Source organism: Chroicocephalus ridibundus, chromosome 1, assembly GCF_963924245.1.
Source record: "Chroicocephalus ridibundus chromosome 1, bChrRid1.1, whole genome shotgun sequence".
Lineage (NCBI taxonomy): Eukaryota > Metazoa > Chordata > Aves > Charadriiformes > Laridae > Chroicocephalus > Chroicocephalus ridibundus.
Window position 1 is genome coordinate 92,198,299 of NC_086284.1, and position 19,142 is coordinate 92,217,440.

Below are 19,142 nucleotides of genomic sequence, written 5' to 3' on the forward strand. Positions count from 1 at the left end.
GTGCCTAGCAACCCGAAATATTAAAGCCTTTCTTCTAGTAACCATTGAACAGCTGCATCACCTGCAGTACAAAATGACAAACAGGGTATAGTAAGCCAGTGCAGAGTAATTTCCATTTCCACTTATATTCTAAAATACTGTATTACTTGTCTATGCAAACAAATTTTTGTTGGGTGTTTTTAATAACATTCCCCTCTCTGAACCAGAAAAGTATGGAAAGTCTGAAATAACCATGTCGGTCTTAAAAATATCTAACACAAAGGAGTTTCCAGCACAGTTTTGGAGAGAATGACATGGAATATAAATGCCGCCTTATTTTATTTTATTACACTTTTAGTGTCTTCCAGAGAGCAATGAAATCTTCTTACAGTTGCCTCAAAATAATAAAAAAAGTATGCGATTCTCAGTAGACACAGTCAAAATAAATGGAATTGTCACTTTTTCCTCTAACCTTTTATTCCTCTAATTGAATTCTGTTGTGCTGGAGTATCATATCTGCATAACCACACACACAAAAAAAAGGTTACTTCAGGGCTACCCTGCTGCACTCCGACAGAAGCTGCCCACTGTAAGAGGGTATTGTGAAAATAACATGGAACTGAGCTTTCTCCAGTACAGATTTTTTACAGAAACAAACTGTATGTCTTAGATTTCGAAGACTTGATTTCTTGGCATTCCTCAAAATGGAGCGATAATGGAAATGTATGGGTGGTCTTAAGATTTGCCATCTATTATTCATTTCAAATTACAAAATTGTTAGTAACGCTCTTCCTCCTCCCACCCTCCTTTTTTTAACGTTGCCTGTTTTCAGTCAATAAGCAAATGAAAAGTAACAACAAAATGGATGCCACATACCTGTGTGAGCTTCCTTGAGCTGGGGGAGGTGAAAGCTCATGACGGCATATTACTTATGCACTGGTAAGTGGCCCCACAGAAGACACTGCTGGTGGTAGACACAGTTGTGGCCACACTTGTGGTGTGTTGTGGCCACATTTGACTGGAGTCCTCATCCTCAGGAACGGAGCTACATGGCGACGATCTCAATCCATCATGTGAGTCTCTAGTGTCAGAGTGGAGCAGAGACACCAGGGGGTCATGGTCTGAAGGGGAATGTCAGAATGGGCAAATCGGAGTGGTTTGCTGTGACTTCACATAAGCTGAGCCCAATGGGCAAAAGGGGAGAATAAAGACGAATTGCAGATCATTGGGAAACTGTATGAAAGATATTAACACATAACGGAGATGTGAGACTGTGAGGTTCCTTGGATAATTTGTCTTCATATCTCTTCAGTTTTTGGGTTTTGTTTTAAATATTTTTATTTTGGAAAAAATAAAACCCCTTAGTGTAAACTTATCCAGTAGACTGAAACTCATCTTATGTGTGTGTGGAATAAGGGAGGAGTTTTGTTTGCATTATAGTCCCCAAAAAAGAAACATTCACCTCTGCTTTTATTGTAAGTAAGTAGAATGTCAACTTTTATCTGTTTAAAGCAAACTATGATCTATCTACAGAGAGGAAAACAGAGTTATCAAATATCTCTTAGATATATGCACATACTCATACACATACACAGCCCCACACCCCTCCCCAGTGATTGTTATTTTTTAAATGAGCAATTCAGATGGCGTACTAGAGGAAACACTAGTTTATTAATGAAAAAAAAATCTATTAATTAGATATTTCCTCAAGGGCCCAATAACTAAATAAATACATAAACAACCTATCATTCATTATTTTATTTTAATGTTTAACTTAAGCGCGAGGTCGGCTGCTAATCTTTCGCTGGTTTGGAATGTGGTTGTTATTGCGTTTTGTAATTCTTTGCAGAGCTGATGTACACAGTTGAGCTTGCTGGTGGGCTTGGTGCTATTCTGCTGCTGCTTGTTTGTTTAGTGACTATCTACAAGTGTTACAAGATAGAGATTATGCTCTTCTACAGGAATCATTTTGGAGCTGAAGAACTAGACGGAGGTAAGGCAGCTTCTTGGTATGTTTCCTGCTTTCAAAGTATGCCTGTCTTTTATTTCTCTCCACTAAGGGCCAAATTTCATTTCAGTTCAAGATGTGTTAACAACTGCAATTTTTATTTCTCACTGCGTTAGGCACTGACTTGAATACGCGATCCTCACGCAGCACATTAGCAGCAGCAATTGCTGAGCTGATGTGAATGCTGCTCTCTGGAGCTCCAGAAGACACACGTGTCTTTTAGATTTTTATTCCTGACACTGAATGTAAATTACCAATATTGATGCATTAAAGGTTTTTGCTTTCTGTCAGTACTGAGAGCCAGCTTCACTTCTCCGTAAGCTAGGGAGTGTCTTCCCTAATTGTATTCGCCAAGCAGGTAGAGGTTGAAGTGAATCTCAATTTACTGCTTGTTTAAACTTATCAGTTTCAATAAACTGTACCGAGTGTTTGGGAATGTACCCAGCAGTTCATGTTCTTGAGTTCATTTACTTAATCACTGAGAAAGCGGCTAATGGCCATTACAGTTGTTCTGTGATTCAAGGCCAGCGAGCCTAAACAAAAGTAATCCTTACAGTATGCACCAGCTTGTTTCAAAGGTATACGTGCATTTTCTTTTCTTCTCTTTTTTAAGCACTGAAGGAAAAAGTCTTCTTTGCCTCTAGCCCTACTAATCAAAACTGCTGTTGAACAGCGAACTGGGTTGAGCTGCAGGCGCTGATTAATTAGGTTTGGTTTCTTGGGTCAGAGTTCCTGATGTTCTGTGCTACCCCTACGTCTTTGGTGACAGGACCTTCTTTTTTACTGAAATACTAATAAAAGTTATTTTACAGTTCAAGGTAATAGCCTATGGGCAGAAGCCACTGTGACATTAAAATAAATGCGGACTGATAAACAAGCGCTGGCCAAATTTGTCACCGATAAGGGAGAACAGCGGCAGCAGAATTAGAGGTCCTTATATAAGGGAAAGACTTCCATAATAAGATCACTCGGGAATGACCCACTTCTGCCTCCCATCTAAAAATGCACAAGGATTCAAAATAGAAAATGCTCAGAACAACAAGCCCCAGAACATTTTGTATCCTTCTATTGGGTTTACAAAAAGGATGCATTAATATAGCAGCTCAGTGGGGGAAAAAATCAGATTATTCTACTTATTTTACAGAGGAAGAAACTGAGGCCCAGAGGGACTGTGACTCATGGAAGATTTTGGCATACACCTCTTTTTTTAGGAGCTGAGATCCTCACTTCTCCACAAAGCTGTGCCCGGTTTAAAGCTCATGCTTACCTGCATAAATTGTGTGAATTTAATAATAGTCGTATTACATTACACAGAAAAAGTCAGTTTCATTAATAGTTGTTTAAATAGACGCAATTCAATGCACTCTCAGGGATCAGTAATTCTTACTTTTGCGGCCGTCATTTATTGCATTTATTGTTATCTCAAATAATTTCAATTCATTTGCAAACTTACTCTACCAGGTGTTACACGTTTGCCTCTCCTCCTCCCATCCCAAACACTGGTCACCTGGGAACAACCGTACTTCAATCACGCATTTGAAACAACAAAAGTGACCTCTAAAGGATACTGTTGTGGGATTCAAAAGGAGGAAAACCAATATCCATTTAGTTTATCCTTCATCCTCCAGTGATCATTGTTAAAGAAGATAAAGAATGGATTCTCCTTAGATGACCAATGCAAACACTGATAGCTTGAGTACTTATCCGCAGTAATATATGAAGAAAAATACTACTTGCAGATTCCTAATGGAACCCTGTAGCATCTACTGTATTCAGTATACTAGCAACATGGATAAAACCCATTGTGCCAATGAAGTTACTGCAGCTGGACTTTTTACGCTCTCTTTCACTTACACACTTGCAAAAGCAAGAAAACAGAGAGAAAAGGCCCCACAGAAGACCAAGACAAGGCTTGTGCAGAAATAAATTGCGGACATACATCCAGATTCTTTCCTTTGGCTTAGTTTGTTATTGACAGACACAAAATGCTGAACTCTAAAATCTTCTCCTAACCGCATCTCCTGCAGTGCAACAGCAGAGCGCCCACACGCTATTCATAATTTACACCGTGTTCTGTCATACTTCGGGACAGCATGTAGATAAGCAAACATCAAAATATCACAGGCTTTTTTGTGTGCACTGTATTGTACCCAGAGAGGATTTGAAACACTTTAAAAGTGAGGTCCAATTAAAATTTTCAGTTGAAAATCTCTTTTAAAATGCAACGCTTCATTTCTTCCCTGATCAGAGAACAAGCCCTTCAGGATGTCAAATCTCATCACAATTCCTCTTTCCTTTCCAAGCCCTAAACACATCAGTTTTTCTCAGGCTAACATAAGCATTTCTTTGGGAGGCATGGGTAAATTGTGAGAAATATTTGAAAACAAAGCATTTAACCCTTACAGCTAATGCAACTTAATTTATTACTTTCTTTATGGGTACTGCAGATTAAGCAAGTGATCACAGCTGCTGATTCCTCATTTCTCTAACTTGCAGCTTTGAATTTCCCCATCTTTACTCTCATCCTGGGGACTAGACTATCCTTCTGTTTTTTCTTCTTCTTTCTCCTGCAAGCACTTTAGCTCAGTGTTGCCTTTATTGTTTCCTGGGAATGGGCATTGAAGCCCCCTTTTTCATTTTCATGGTTAATTCCCTTCCTACTAAATGGGAATATAATCAAACCCAGCTCACATTTTACCACTTTTCCTCCCTCTCAGTGGCCCTGCTTTCCAGCCGCCTGGGAGCTGACTCCATCCCAGGGGACTGCGTGATGGACACCATGTTGTGTCCTTCAGCGTGGAGCAACACAACGTGCTGGTGTTCAGTCAGGGGACCTCGCTGTGAAAGTCTGACAGATTCCCCTGTGAGCTGGAGCACAGGGACAAGAAAAGAAGGTGTTTGGCCAGACCTTGCATCTCAGAGATATAACTTGCCCCTACCAGTTTTGTGGGCAGAAAATCCCAAGTATGTTTAACTGGAGCATTTCAGTTCAATCTCTCTCCACATACACAATGAAGATGGTACCTTGAAGTGGTATGCAAACAAAGAAATGTCCAGTATTATTCTGAAAACATCAAAGTTGACAAACAAAAAGAAATTCTGAGAGCTGATCATTGTTAAATGTCTGTCAACCTTTTTAGGTTTGCAACTTTAAACTTAAAAGCTTATTTTAAAAAGCCTTGTCCATAAAGTGCACTTTATGAACTAACACATTATTAGTGAAGGCCACTTTTAGAAGTGATGATATCTTCTATTTTGTTCCAATACAAGATATTTTATATCACCTTCACCCTCTGAGGAGTGTTTTAGCAGTTACTGTTTATGAATTTTTATTTTCCAAGGATCTCCTCTTGCTGCCTTTCCCAGTTTTTAGATGACTTGGTGAACAAACCAGGTATCGTACTTTAACTAACAAAGAAGAGTAAAAATGCAAGTAGACATTTACAAGTACCCGTGATCAACACATGCCCCAACTTTTTTCTACCTTGCACCTTAAAAGGCTGTTTGTATCAGAGGAGAAAGTACTACTATATAGAAATCTGCTCTTTGCCTACATACAAGCTGACTTCCAGGCCCCCTAAAATCTAAGGAAATTTTCCCAGGATTTCACCTGGGCCAACTTTCTCCTTTGTGAGACTACTGCTCCTCCTCACCAGCAGACACAGGGAGGGTGGAGAGGGGAGTCAGAGCACTTCTCTAAGCAGCACCATTTATGATGCTGCCTTAAAGTGGCCAGGAGGCTCAAAGTCACCAAAACAGCTATTTTCCACTTTTTCTTGACATTTCAAGACCTGGGATTGGATGTGCAGGTGTCTGTATTTCAGCTTTAAGGTATACTAAGGATAAACCCAGAAGTCTGTGGATAAAAGGCTGAAAATCATTGGACATAATCGGATGGGCAAAATTACTCAAAATCATGAACTTATATATGCGTTTATATTCCAAATCCCAGTTTCAGAGAAAAGACCACATGGTATAGTTAGCAGTAGAAACACTTTGCAGGCACCAGCCCCTACCATTACCTGGGTACATTAGTAACCCTTTAAACTGATTGAAGCTTTTGTATGGAGGAATTAATAAGCAAGGGGTGAACACTATCATAAAAAAGAAGAAAGGTAGAATTAAAAGGCTAGCATTAAAATTGATAAGAAAAAAAATCTAATTTATCAATTAAAGAGAAAGTCTGAACAAATATGCTGTAAATAGAGTTCTAATGAAATTTACATAAATACCCTTTCTCACAGCTAGGCTGACGAGAAGGTAAGCTCTAGGCTCAAGAACAAAAAAGCCCCATAGGCAGCTGATAACTAGAAAGTGAGAGCTTTGCTGAGTAGCTGATATGATGACCTTCACAATGACCCTTGATGCCTGTAGGTCCCATCAGCTGTTTCTGCAATGTGGGACAGGAGCTCTGCGTGGTGTCCTCAATCTTATTCGCAGCTTTCCTTGCCAAGGAAACCTTGGTGAATTGAGGGAAGACACAGCCTCTGTGCAGCTGCGGGGCAGGCAGGGAAGGCACCTGAAATAAAACAAAGTGCTCCTAACTTGATTAAAATGTGTCACTGCTGGGCTCTCTAAATTCAGGAAATCTTGTTTGGATTTGGTACATGATGTCTATAGTGGCAGTTTCTTGGCTGTGCTTGTTGCGCTTTCTTAAGAGATGAGTTTCTACTGTTTGCTGAGGGGAAGCAAATCAATGCTCAGATTAGGAGATTGATGAAACAGTTTCTGCCTTGAAGTCTCTGTTGCACCTGGGAGCCCTGAGGTAATACTGATTTTTGTCCTTACTATTAGTTAGCTGCAAAACACTAGCAGGGTTCATGGACAGACCTATGGGATTGCCCACATAATATCTTATTAACTCTACAAGAGCAGGTAATACAAACCTCTTAGTGGTTTCCTGAGTTTCGTCCCAGTAAACCTCTTACACAGCAAGGAAAGGCAACACTTTGAGATTCTTTATGTTTCAGTGTGACTTAGTTGATAATTTCAAATATAACTTTTACCAATGGTTTAGGCACTGCCAAAGCACTTGTGTTAATGATTATGCTATGCAGGTATAGCTAGACTGAAATTACTGCTGAAGTTAGTGACTTCGCAATTACAGAATCTTCCCTGGGGACCCATAGAATAAGTTTGCAATAGCAGCCTCACCACTGCATATGTATTCTTATTGGCAAATCATGGCAATAAGAAATCCTGCTCTATGAATACAAATTTCAAATTCTATTAAAACTACCTTTAGAAAAATGCAGCATTGATCTTTTTAAATATTACTGGTTACAAAAGGGATTTTCCTCTTACTTAATTACAGTTTTATTGTTGGAGAACTGCTTCTCTTAACTCTTCTTGTTTATGCTATTTATTTACGTTTGAACTGCAATTAAACAACAAAATCTCAATTTATGTCTCCACTGAATATGGGATTTTCTAGATCCTGTCCTTGAAACTTATTAATTCAAAGAAAAAATCCTGTTGGGTTTTTTTCTCTCTTCCTATTTTATAGCATCTAGAGTACGTGTGTAATATATATATATTAAAAAATAAAATATCACCAAGAACATCTTTAGATTCCAAACTAAAAGATTGTTATGGGTTAGAAAGTCCAGATGTAAAGTAGAAAAAAAAGAGACTACCATATACAAAACAATGAAGACTGAGGTATCTCCTGTTCCTCAACCAGCAGCTCTGTCAAATCATTTTAAGCTTTGAAGTTTTTTTTATCAAAGCCCAAGGCACATTGCAGGTTTCTGAGGTAGGTGAGATGAACACAGCTTATTTGCATCTGATGTCAAGACTCTTAGATTGAAAGTCAGTTTCCAAACCATTTCTCCCTTGAGTTTTGCTTGTATTTATAATGATTTACTTAACTTTTCACTGCTTTTGTCTAGATCAAGGCCGTCTTAACTCCAGTTTTCCAAATATTTAACCTAGTGATAAGATATAGGTACCATCAGAGTTCAACAGAACTAAGTAATATACAAAAAATAAACATGTATTTTATACAGGTAACTACTTGCTTTGTTGAATTAGGACCATAATGATACCATCACTTCTTGACACTTTTTATTTAAGAAATTTCTTTAGTACAGAAAAGAATTGTACTCTTCCATTTTCAGGGTTTACAAGACACTCTTTATTAGTGCCTCTTTATACTTTCTTCTTTTTTAAATAGTAGCTAGTTTCTTCCAGTCTTTCATAGATAACTACTATGCTACGCTATGTTTTCAGCTAGGTAGTCACCATTCAGTCTTTCAATGTCTACTAATAATACATTTTTTCTTCGTTTGGTGTTTGACCTGCAAATAACTCATAGCAACCAAGAGAATAATTTCTATCACTATTTTTTAAATTTCATAATTTTTTAATATGCTGAAACTCTTATAAGGACTTCTGACATTTCATATCTGTCAAGAGCAACTTCTAAGATAAATGCTTCATCAGTTTTTTATATTGAAAGTAGAATGGCTTCAATAGTAGTAATAAATTTAAACCTCCATGTTGATGAGAACGACTGAGAAACATTTGAAGTGCACTCTTCATTTAGTTGGGAATACAAAATCAAACTAAATATAAGACAAAAAATTAACTTTAATAATAGGTTATTCAGTTTAAATAAGTAATATTCTATCTTATGTATCTATCAATGACAAATTTTACCCGTAATTATAGAAAACCAGGGAAAATATAGCTTACAGAGAGAATTTATTTTACACTTGAAATCATGCCATTGAATTATATTTTGGATGAATTTTTATCTGCCAGGAACCACTCTCAAATTTCATGAAATGTCAAATGCAGCATTGATATCTTGGGGTTTTCATAAATACTCTTTTTAAATAATAGTCTTTTTAAATCAACTTTTAAATTGGTATTTCTTTTATTTTTTAATGGTCTTTAGGCTTCCAAAATTTAATATGGCTTATTGGGGGCCGGAGGGTGGGCGGAGAGAAGGAAAAAAGGGGGGAAAAGGAGGGGGGGGGAAAGAAACACGTCCATTGCTTTTTTTTTTTTTTTTTAATAAATATGCCTACTACGAGCAAAGGACCTTTTTTTTTTTCCGGTCTACACTGTGCTGAGAATACTCCAGAATCTATTTGGGATTGATTACGTTTCTTTAACCTCTTCCCCAGTGTTGCATTTACAAAACCTCCCTTCAATTCACCATTACCCACTCTGCACAAGGATATGAACTATCATTAGGAATGCTACACTTAACAAATACCTCGCCGTAGAAGAAGCTAGGGCTGTTAGTTCTTAATTTTTATTAACAGTAAAAGGGCTTGACATTTAAAAGTAAAAGAAAATGTTAAGGTGAGCTTCATAAGCAACAGTAAATAGTGTGAGAAAAAGTATAAGCATTTTGAAAGTCTTAGGATTTGGGCATTTTACTTAACTAAGGATTTAAATTACATTTTTCATTACATTAGGGATGATGAATGCTATTGCAATGTGTACATTAAATGTCGCCCCACAAGTAATGAAACAAATACAGATTATGAAATGCCATAGTCATTGTAATTTTGAAGCAATGACAGTCTGGGAAATTTTGAAAGCCCAGTACTTTGCAAACTGTCCTGAACACAGCACGTTTTTTAAAGAGGAAGGCCTCCTGCGTCAGCTTGACTCCAGCTCCCTGCAGCACTGGGAGGATCCAGTCAGCCTGTCAGTTCTAAGAACCCACTTGAAATCCTGAAACTCCAAGTTAAATCAGCTCATTGCTCCTGGACTCCAGTAATGAATATCTGAGTCTTTACTAGGCTGGCATGTGCTCTGGCAAAGGAGGGGAATCAGCTGTCCAGTTCCCCATAGGGGGAAGATCTGCCCTCAAACCAGGACATCTAGAAATGGAAGATAAAGCCAGATCAAGCCAGATGTGTTGCTGGCTACGCCTAGCTGCAGAGCAGCCTGCGTATGGTCAGCTGCCTTCAGTGCACTGAGTGTTTCTGAAGGCACTGCTAATTACTCTGGAGGATTTCAGGATGCACAGAGGCATGGGTTGGCCCTGGTGTCTAGGTCTTACAGCTTCATTAAAGTAAGATTCACTATGAAATACGACATTGTGGGATTTCTCTTTGTTTTGATCTATTAATCTGTCTTGCGGTAAAGCGTATCGTGCCAGCTGAAAATCAGAGTTTTCCATCTAGTTGAACATGGCTGATAAGAAAAAAACAACTCTATGAAGTTTTTCTTTAATTTTTAATTTTTCATCCATATATATTTTTTCTGTCCCCCGTTAGCATAAATATCTGCAATGTTTAAGGCTTAATAAACCCTCAAAGGCCCAAACTGCTGGCTTCTCAAAGGACAACATGGAAATCATTAGGAAACATGTACATCTATAATACAAATTCAAAGTTGAATCGGTTTGCTGGTCCCTGCAGAAGAGGAAGTTTTATCTATGTTTCTGTAGGCACCAGCTTACCATTTCTTCATGTGTAGCTGTTAAAAGAGCATGCATACAGATGAGTTCTTAGATGTCTGATAGCAATTTACTTACCCAAAGATCCCATTTGCATGTGACAAAGTAGATGCGTATAGAGTCTGGATTTCATTTTATGGTTATATCGAGCCTTTAAGTGGCTGCTGCTAAGCGCATCCTTGGAATAACAAGCAGCATTTGCAACTTCATCCCCTAAAAGTTTATATCCCTTCTGCTGGATTAACACTGTAGAAAGTTAGAGGAAGTACGATACCATATTCCACATTTAGATGAGTACCGAAAGGAATGGACAGCATTAAAGAATTCATGATGCAATGATGCAACAGGTGTTTCGGCTAAAATCCTGGGCTACTAAGTGAAGTAATGTTTCCATGTATTATTAATGAAGCTGGGATTTCACCCTCAATTTTTACCCCTAAGAGGGATCCAAACAATTTTGTCAGACCTATGGCAGAGCGCAGCTCCATGACCAATACTCAGTGTCCTTGCTTTCAATGGTTTTAATGGTACAGAATGGTCAAAATCATATGGCAAAGTTTGTACCTCACAGTCTGTTTTGACCAAAGCCTTGCAGTATGAGTAATTTTAGGCTGACTGAAAAGTTTGTGGACTGGATGCATCATACCTTGAGCACAGGCTGTATTTGACCCCATTGTGATGAACTATTCCAGCTCTCATGGTTGTCTACAGTACAATAACAAAGACATTTTTTTGCACCAAGTCTGGTTGAATTTGGCCATGCAAGGTCTGGTTTAGGTTTTGTTGCAATATTTTCAATTAATGTATGCAATAAAACTTCACAGAACTGGAGGCCGTTGAGTTGAAGAGCTCCATCCTAGCTGCACACTACCTGTAGTCAGCAGAAAGCAACTACAAGCCACATAACTGAAAAGGATTACTTGTCTATCCACAAAGAATGGGAAGAGGAAACTTATTACACTAAAATGTTTCAAAATGCTGCTGTTGCATGATATTGTATGTCACACTCGGCTGTGTTCGCTAAATTAAAGGACAGCCATTACATAATACAGCTCTGCAACGTACCTGGAGGCAATGTGAGATGAACTTATTCTGGTATGTTTCTAAAAAAGAATCCTGAAATGGTTAAGGGAATAAGAGTGCTTTCAGGTACCAAAGTATATGTAGATAATTGCTTTCAATCTTCATGGGAAAGAAAAAAAGTTTCAGATTAAATGATCAACATCGCTGCCTTTGGTTATTAGCAGGTATTTTTCTTCCTAAGTGTGGGAGGAAACAGGTAGTGAGTAACTATATTCCGGTTTATTGCTAATGCACAGGAGCCTGAAAAAACAAATCTTTGAAATGGCATAATCTATATCTGAAGCCAAAGTGCAAACAACAGTCAATCACATTTTCATTCCGAGGATTCTCAGATAGAAGACTTAATTGTTTGCTGATGAAGGGAAATAGGGAAATATTCATTTTAAAGAAAAGCTTAGTTTGTTACCAGCTTTTTTAGTTTTCAATTTGGATTTTTGTCCTTTTTTTCTGACACTATTAGATCCAGCCAGTATCTGAACTTATTGCATAGTCAAATATGTAATTATCATACTACATAATAATATAAGTAGTAATATCAAGTCCCTTATGAATTGATTTGTGATTAGGAGCAGATTAGAAAGTTTTTTCTGGCAGAGTGGCTTTTTTCTTGGAGAAGACAGATGCGCTGACACCAAATATTTTCATGGGTAAAATATCAGCTCCACTGAATGATCAAGAAAACACAGATCTGTGGTGGAATTCCTGCATGTTTGCTGTAAGTCTGGGGACTCCTGGATGCGTTGCTCGAAGGAAGGCTTATGTGGAAAACAGCCTGAGAGCAAAGAGCTTGAGAGCAAAGCTGAGAGCCTCCTGCTTCCATGTGACATGGCCAAAAGACTGGCAAGACACGAACCCCAGCTCCCAGCCGTAAGATACGGACGTCTGCAGGTTCCCATCTCTCCCTCTCAGTCCACTGGGACAGCACATCAAAAAACATGAATTAAGATCAGAAGTGTTCTTTAGAACGTAGGCATCAGTCCCACCCATTACAAGCAGGAGTAGGTGGGACCATTTAACTGAGAAGAAACACAGGCAGAGACGCTAATCTACTGTGTATTTAAATATTTTCCCCGAGATGGGAGATTTCAAAAACCTTATGGGTTTTCCCATTTTTCATTACAGCTGAAGCTCTATATTATTTGACTGCCCAAACAATTAGAGAAAACAGTAAATAATGCCATAGCCCTTTGATCACATCACAGAAAAGATAGCTGCATAGCTATCTGCCTGTTGTAGTTCTTAAAATGTTTCACAGAGTTGACAATGCAACCCAAATAGATTTAATTAACTAAAAGCAGACTAATACATAAATATCATAGAACTAAAACAAAGGCATATGTGATCATCCCCTGTGTATCTCAAGCATTTTCAATTTTGCAACTTGTCCACTCATGTCAGTATGTGAGACCATCGGATAACAAAATTACCACATAAGGTAATTCTGCTGAAAACTGAACTTTTTACTTTTCATCAAACAAAATGAAAAAAAAAAAACAAACAACAACGGACAGATGGGGAGTATAATAGCTCAGGGAAACCACAATGCTAATGCATCTAACAGTTTCCCAAACTGGACTACACATCTTGCTGGATTGGAGTTTCAGTAAATTCATGAATGCCTGAACCCATCTGTGTAGACATACCCTAGATCCTGGACATTCTTTGCCCTTCAAATGCTATTAAAACTAGGGAACTAGGGTGGAAATAAGTGTTCCCTACAATACAGGATAATGGAGTTGTAGTCAGTGGAAATGCTGGAGCCTCCATGTTATGAAAAATGTGTATTTCAAATAAATGCATTAGTGCAATATTTACATATGCAAGAACACAGTGCATAGCATGAATAATTTTCCCTCTAAGTAAGAATGTGCAAACCATCTTAACAGACAATACCCTGAGCCTTTAAAACAGTTTGAATACTGCATTATTTCTTATTATTTATCCCTTTGAGAAATGATACATTCTCATCTTTACTCAAAGTCTTTCAACAGAGCAATAGTGCTCTCAAGCATGTACTATGGTTATGACCATTACTAAGGTGAAAGAGAAAATGGCATTAGCACATCATTATTTTGTCGGTTGTCATTATTTCCCCATATATTTCTTGACCTCTCTGTGTGTTAACTCAGTTGCTGGGTTAACAGTGTCCTACTGTAGAAGCAAAATTATGCTATTTAATCTCCCTCTATCTCATACTTGATCCATTCAGTGTTATTTCAAGGCATTGTCAAAGGCATTAGGTCCTTGTCTGTTGTTAAAGATCATGATTCCACAAATACTCCAAAGAAAAGTAATGGAAAGTGAACCAACCATAGAAAGCATTTCTGCTCTTTTTCTTATTTTTCTTTGTTGTTGTAGTTTTTGTTTGTTTTGTTTTCTGTAGATATAACAATTCAATAGGTAATATCGCACAAAAAGCATGCAGGGGAGAGAATGAGCACACGGTGATTTCACGGGTTTGGAAAGTTTGAAAGTAGTAACAGTATAACCAATTTTAATTTTGTCATCTGCAAATGTTAATGAGCATAGTATGTATGGTTCCTCGGAAGGAAGAGTGGACTGTTCAAGGTTAACACCGTTTCATTAATTTCATACATATTTTTTGCACCCACCCTACTTTTGGCAGGCTTTTCTAAATAATGCTACCAGAGTACAAGAAGGTGTAAAATGAGGAAAGGAGTGGGTCAGTAAATAAGTGAAGTCAGCATTGACTGAATAGAACGTTACATATGACACACAGTCGAGTATTCAATCAGGTCTCTTTTACAATCAATTGATATTCTCCGTAGCCTGTGCATAATGTTGTCGAGAGAGTTAGAAGAATGTTAACATTTCATTACTCTTGCCATTGATTTTTTTCTGCTTTCTTCACAACAAAAGTCAAAACGTGACCTCTTATTCCACTGAATTAGTTCCAGAGCACTTGGCATTATTGACCTCCTAATGAAAATTAATGATGGCTCTTTTGATTCAGTCTTTCAAATAGGCACACCAAGTACATTTAAGAAACAGGCACATTTATTTCTCATATTGAAATGAAATAACACACTGTTAAGTAACGAAATGTACATTAATGCAACATTAAATTTGCAAATTTAAGTGCACCTAATTCAAGAGATTTAAACTGCATTATCAGGAGCTGATGCCGCAAAGATTTAAGCTTGGCAATAATTTCAGACCTGGAAAGCCAATAAGTTTTACAAGTAAAGCTACACATACGCTTAGAACACTTCAGCCCCAGGCCCTAAATTTATAGTAAAGATCTGGCAAGACTGAAATGTTTTTGCTGTGCAACAGAGATAATTGCACATTAGCTTAGATATTTCCATGCTTTTATTTTCCCTTTTAAAGCTAGAGAAGAATTCAAATTCTTTTCGGTGACTTTTTTCTTTTGTGCTCACAAGCTGTCACCCCATAGTTGAGTGGATTTCCTCTTACACAAATGTTTATGCACAAACTGACTTCGGTTTATGGATAGGGGATCCCTTCTCTATTGCATATGTGTAAATAAGGATTACCTCTACCAGGTGAAAGAGGAAAGGTGAATGGATTCATATCTGGAGATTGGGTGAAAGCTTGCCATTTTATCTAAACAATTTCCTATTCCTGGGGAATTCTCCCAGAAATAATTCCTGAAGAATTATCTAGGAAATCTGCAAGAATAATGAATAAATGAACTTACTTTCTTCCTCTCTTTCCTTAGACAACAAAGACTACGATGCATATCTATCTTATACCAAAGTGGATCCTGACCAGTGGAATCAAGAAACCGGAGAAGAAGAAAGATTTGCTCTTGAGATCCTACCAGATATGCTTGAAAAGCATTATGGATACAAGTTGTTCATACCAGACAGAGATTTGATTCCCACAGGAAGTGAGTCATGTCTTTATTCTTGTGTGTTTTCTAAACAGCAAATGCAATGATTGCAGTGATTGTTTTAGTATCATTTCTATACCTGCTCCTTCAGAATTTCATCTTTCCTCCATTATGGTGAAGATAAGCCACCAAACACACTTAATATGCATTTCTCAGATAAGAGGATTATTTTTTAGTAATTGTATTATATTGATCGAAAGTGAGACAGTGCAGAAAGGACATGCATAAGGAAAGGAAATGAATGAGACTAGCATTTTTACACAGATTTTTTTGAGAGCTTGCATATCTAGGAATGAATACAGAGATCTTTCTTTTCTATTCCATAGAGTTTTCCCAGAAAGATATCCATGATTCTAAGTATGTATTACAGAAATTCAGACAGGAAGGAAAAAGTTGTGTTTGGACTAAGGCAAAGGTTGAGTAATAATATTTACAGCAGAGCTGTTAGTGTCCGCTGCAGATAAATGTGTAATGGAGGTACTGGATCATTCTCAGAGGCTGAAAACAAGAATTGATTCCAGCTGGTACAAGTAGATCTTTTTCTTATTTCTTTCACATATTCCAACCTACGTACAATAATTTTTTGTAAGTTGCTGCAGTATTCTTCATAACTTCGGTGTAACCATATATACAGCCGCTAAGATCAATATCTTTGACTAATGATAAGAAAGGATGCTTGGTGTAGGCAAAGCACAACATCAAACAATCACATGGATATTTTTAAAATCTACAGCAAGCTAAACGCTAATTTGCAGGAGCCAACACTGTTTTTGTGAACATGTGTGGTGGGGACATGAAAGGAAAAGAAGAATCCAAGCCTATAGTATACCTTAGAGTATCATTTGGGTTTCAGACTGAGCCCCTGAAGCGCATAGTTGCTTCTCTGTTGCCTACCTGGGTTACTTCGCCTTTTTAAAGGAAAAAATGATGATGGACACACTTGTTCCAATAAAGATATAGATATTGATACAAAACCACAGCTCATGAACAAACACTCACAATCCATAGTGCATGCAGGAATAGCTGTTTTGCAGGATCCCAGGGTGGTTGAGATTGGAAGGGACCTCTGGAGGTCACCTTGTCCAGTCCCCCTGCTCAAGCAGTGCCACCTAGAGCAATTTGCCCAGGACCGCATCCTGGCTAACCAACCTGGCACATTTGCACGTGATGTTTTTGCGTATTTCAGTGAGCTCTTCTGGGAGCAGGGATTTGCCTCTGTTGTTTCTCCCCAGTCTATGGGAAGCAGAGTGTTTTCTTAGATTGGATTTTGAGCAATTGTCTTATTTTGTAGCCTACATTGAAGACGTGGCGAGATGTGTAGACCAAAGCAAGCGACTGATCATCGTCATGACTCCAAATTATGTGGTGAGAAGAGGATGGAGCATCTTTGAACTGGAAACAAGGCTTCGAAACATGTTAGTCACGGGCGAAATCAAAGTGATACTGATTGAATGCAGTGAACTACGGGGAGTTATGAACTACCAGGAGGTGGAGGCCCTAAAACATACCATCAAGCTCCTCACTGTCATTAAATGGCACGGACCAAAATGCAACAAGTTGAATTCCAAGTTCTGGAAACGTTTACAGTACGAAATGCCTTTTAAGAGGATTGAACCCATCACACACGAGCAGGTTTTAGATGTCAGTGAGCAGGGGCCCTTTGGGGAACTGCAGACAGTCTCCGCAATTTCCATGGCTGCTGCCACCTCCACTGCTCTTGCCACTGCCCATCCAGACCTGCGCTCCACCTTTCATAACACATATCATTCACAGATGCGCCAGAAACACTATTATCGAAGCTATGAATACGATGTACCTCCTACTGGCACCCTGCCGCTTACCTCAATAGGTAACCAGCATACCTACTGCAACATCCCTATGACACTTATAAACGGGCAGCGGCCACAGACAAAAACTAACAGGGAGCAGAATCCGGAAGAGGCTCACACAAACAGTGCGATACTGCCCCTCTTGCCACGGGAGACCAGTATATCAAGTGTCATTTGGTGACCGAAATGCAAGGGGCCATCAACCCCCTTGAGTAGGAGCTGAGTCTGCAGTCCGGTGCCTGGAACTACATCCTCGACTGCTGCTGTTAAACATGCATTACAATCGATAACATACGAGGAAAAACAGGGTCTTGTACATATGTTTTTTGCAATTTCTTTGTAGCATCAGTCTTCCTGTTTTACCCATGTTTCTTCCCATTCACATTTTCGACTTTGTTTTATATGTCATTGGAGTTTGTATATTTACATTTTTTTAAATGAAGAGACTGCTGTATAGATAGGAAACATTTTTGCTTCATTAGTATAGTTTTAGACTTTTTGTTTGTTTGTTTTTAACCTCTCTTGGGAATGCTTGGACAAAGCTATGTTGATATCAGAAGCACCATCCATTTTGTTGGCCTGCCTAGCCTGATTCCTGAAGGCCATGCCTGCTGCAGTTCACCTCTTTTGGAGAATATTTGTTCTTAGAAGGACCCCATCCCTCACTGAGAGCTCCAGTTTCATTTCTACTCCCGTAATGTGCACTGCTCCTTCCCTGCCCTTACAATGACCCCCATTTGGGGTAACACTACAGTCTGATCATCTAACATGTAACGTGGTAGATACCTGTCGAACAACAGAATATACCCAATCTGTATCAGTTGCTTCACAGTAGTCACTACAGAGTGTGTAGAAACTAGAGATGGTTTGGTTTTTGCTTTCTTGGGTTTGTTTGGGTTTTTTTGTTTTGGTTTTTTTTTCAATTATTATTTTAGGAATGAGTTGATTGTATCCCTTTTATAAATATAAAAGCAAACCCTATTTTTAACACTTCCTGGAAAAGTATTAATGTGGTTGTGGATTTTATTTTTAAGCATTTAACTTTTTCTTCTCCCCCTTTCAAAATCCTGCAAATAAGATCATTTGCAATCATCAGGCAAGTAAGACAAGTGAGGCAATAGGCACTGAAGTGCAGAGAGTCCTGCTGATATTTACAGTGATGACTTCCAAACCAAAGGGGAATAAAAAGACAATATTGTAGATGGTTTGTCACTTTGTATTATAGAAAGTGTTATTTTCTAAAAAGGAATAGCAAAACATTATTTTGCTGTGGATTACAGAGTCCCCTTGTATTTTAATGTTCCAAAACCTGTATTTGCTTTAAAATGCTATATTCAGGATTAAGAAGTCGTCTTTCATTTGGTTTTAGCTTGTAACAATAAGTAAAACTTTATTAATTTCAACATGATTTCAGTAAGAACTCAGGCAGAAAAAAATGACATGATTGCCAACAAATATAATTGTTTTCAGAATAAACTTTATTTATACAAAATTAATATTTAAATCAGACCTGGAAGTATTACAAACAATTTATTCACTTTAATGAATAAATAAATTAGTTTTATTTTTTATGTATGATTCTATCTTTGAGAAGTTGCAAATAATGCGTGTACCATGGCTGCCAGGGAAGAAAAAAAACAACCCATTATGTTTACATCTGGACATCTTTAAGACAAATGAAATAAGCATCTTACTCTTATGTTTTAAATAATGGAGAAGTCCCTTTTGGTTTTAGAAAGAGACAGGACTGGTGTTGTAGCTCTACAACATATTCAGGCCAAGCTCTCTGCTAGTCTCTGCTAGCAGAAGCAGAGGAGCTGGGGTAGAGTTACTGGTTGCAGCACACTGTCATATAGTCATGGGTTTGATTTACCCTGGCAGAAATGTAACTGGTATCCTGGCAAACAGCCTTTATAGTCTATTTATGTAATTAATTAACTTTAG

General features: G+C 38.1%; 1 protein-coding gene across 1 annotated transcript in view; it reads left to right on the top strand.

Annotated features, from left to right (window-relative positions):
• Positions 1 to 18,731, top strand: part of IL1RAPL1 (interleukin 1 receptor accessory protein like 1) — a 758,191-nt gene extending 739,460 nt beyond the window's left edge. The window contains exons 9-11 of the mRNA XM_063343473.1: positions 1,829 to 1,972; positions 15,196 to 15,366; positions 16,661 to 18,731. Of these exons, the coding sequence (XP_063199543.1) occupies positions 1,829 to 1,972; positions 15,196 to 15,366; positions 16,661 to 17,379 (1,034 nt within the window). The 3' untranslated portion in view covers positions 17,380 to 18,731. The remainder of the gene's footprint in view (positions 1 to 1,828; positions 1,973 to 15,195; positions 15,367 to 16,660) is intronic.
• The last annotated feature ends 411 nt before the right edge of the window (positions 18,732 to 19,142 follow it).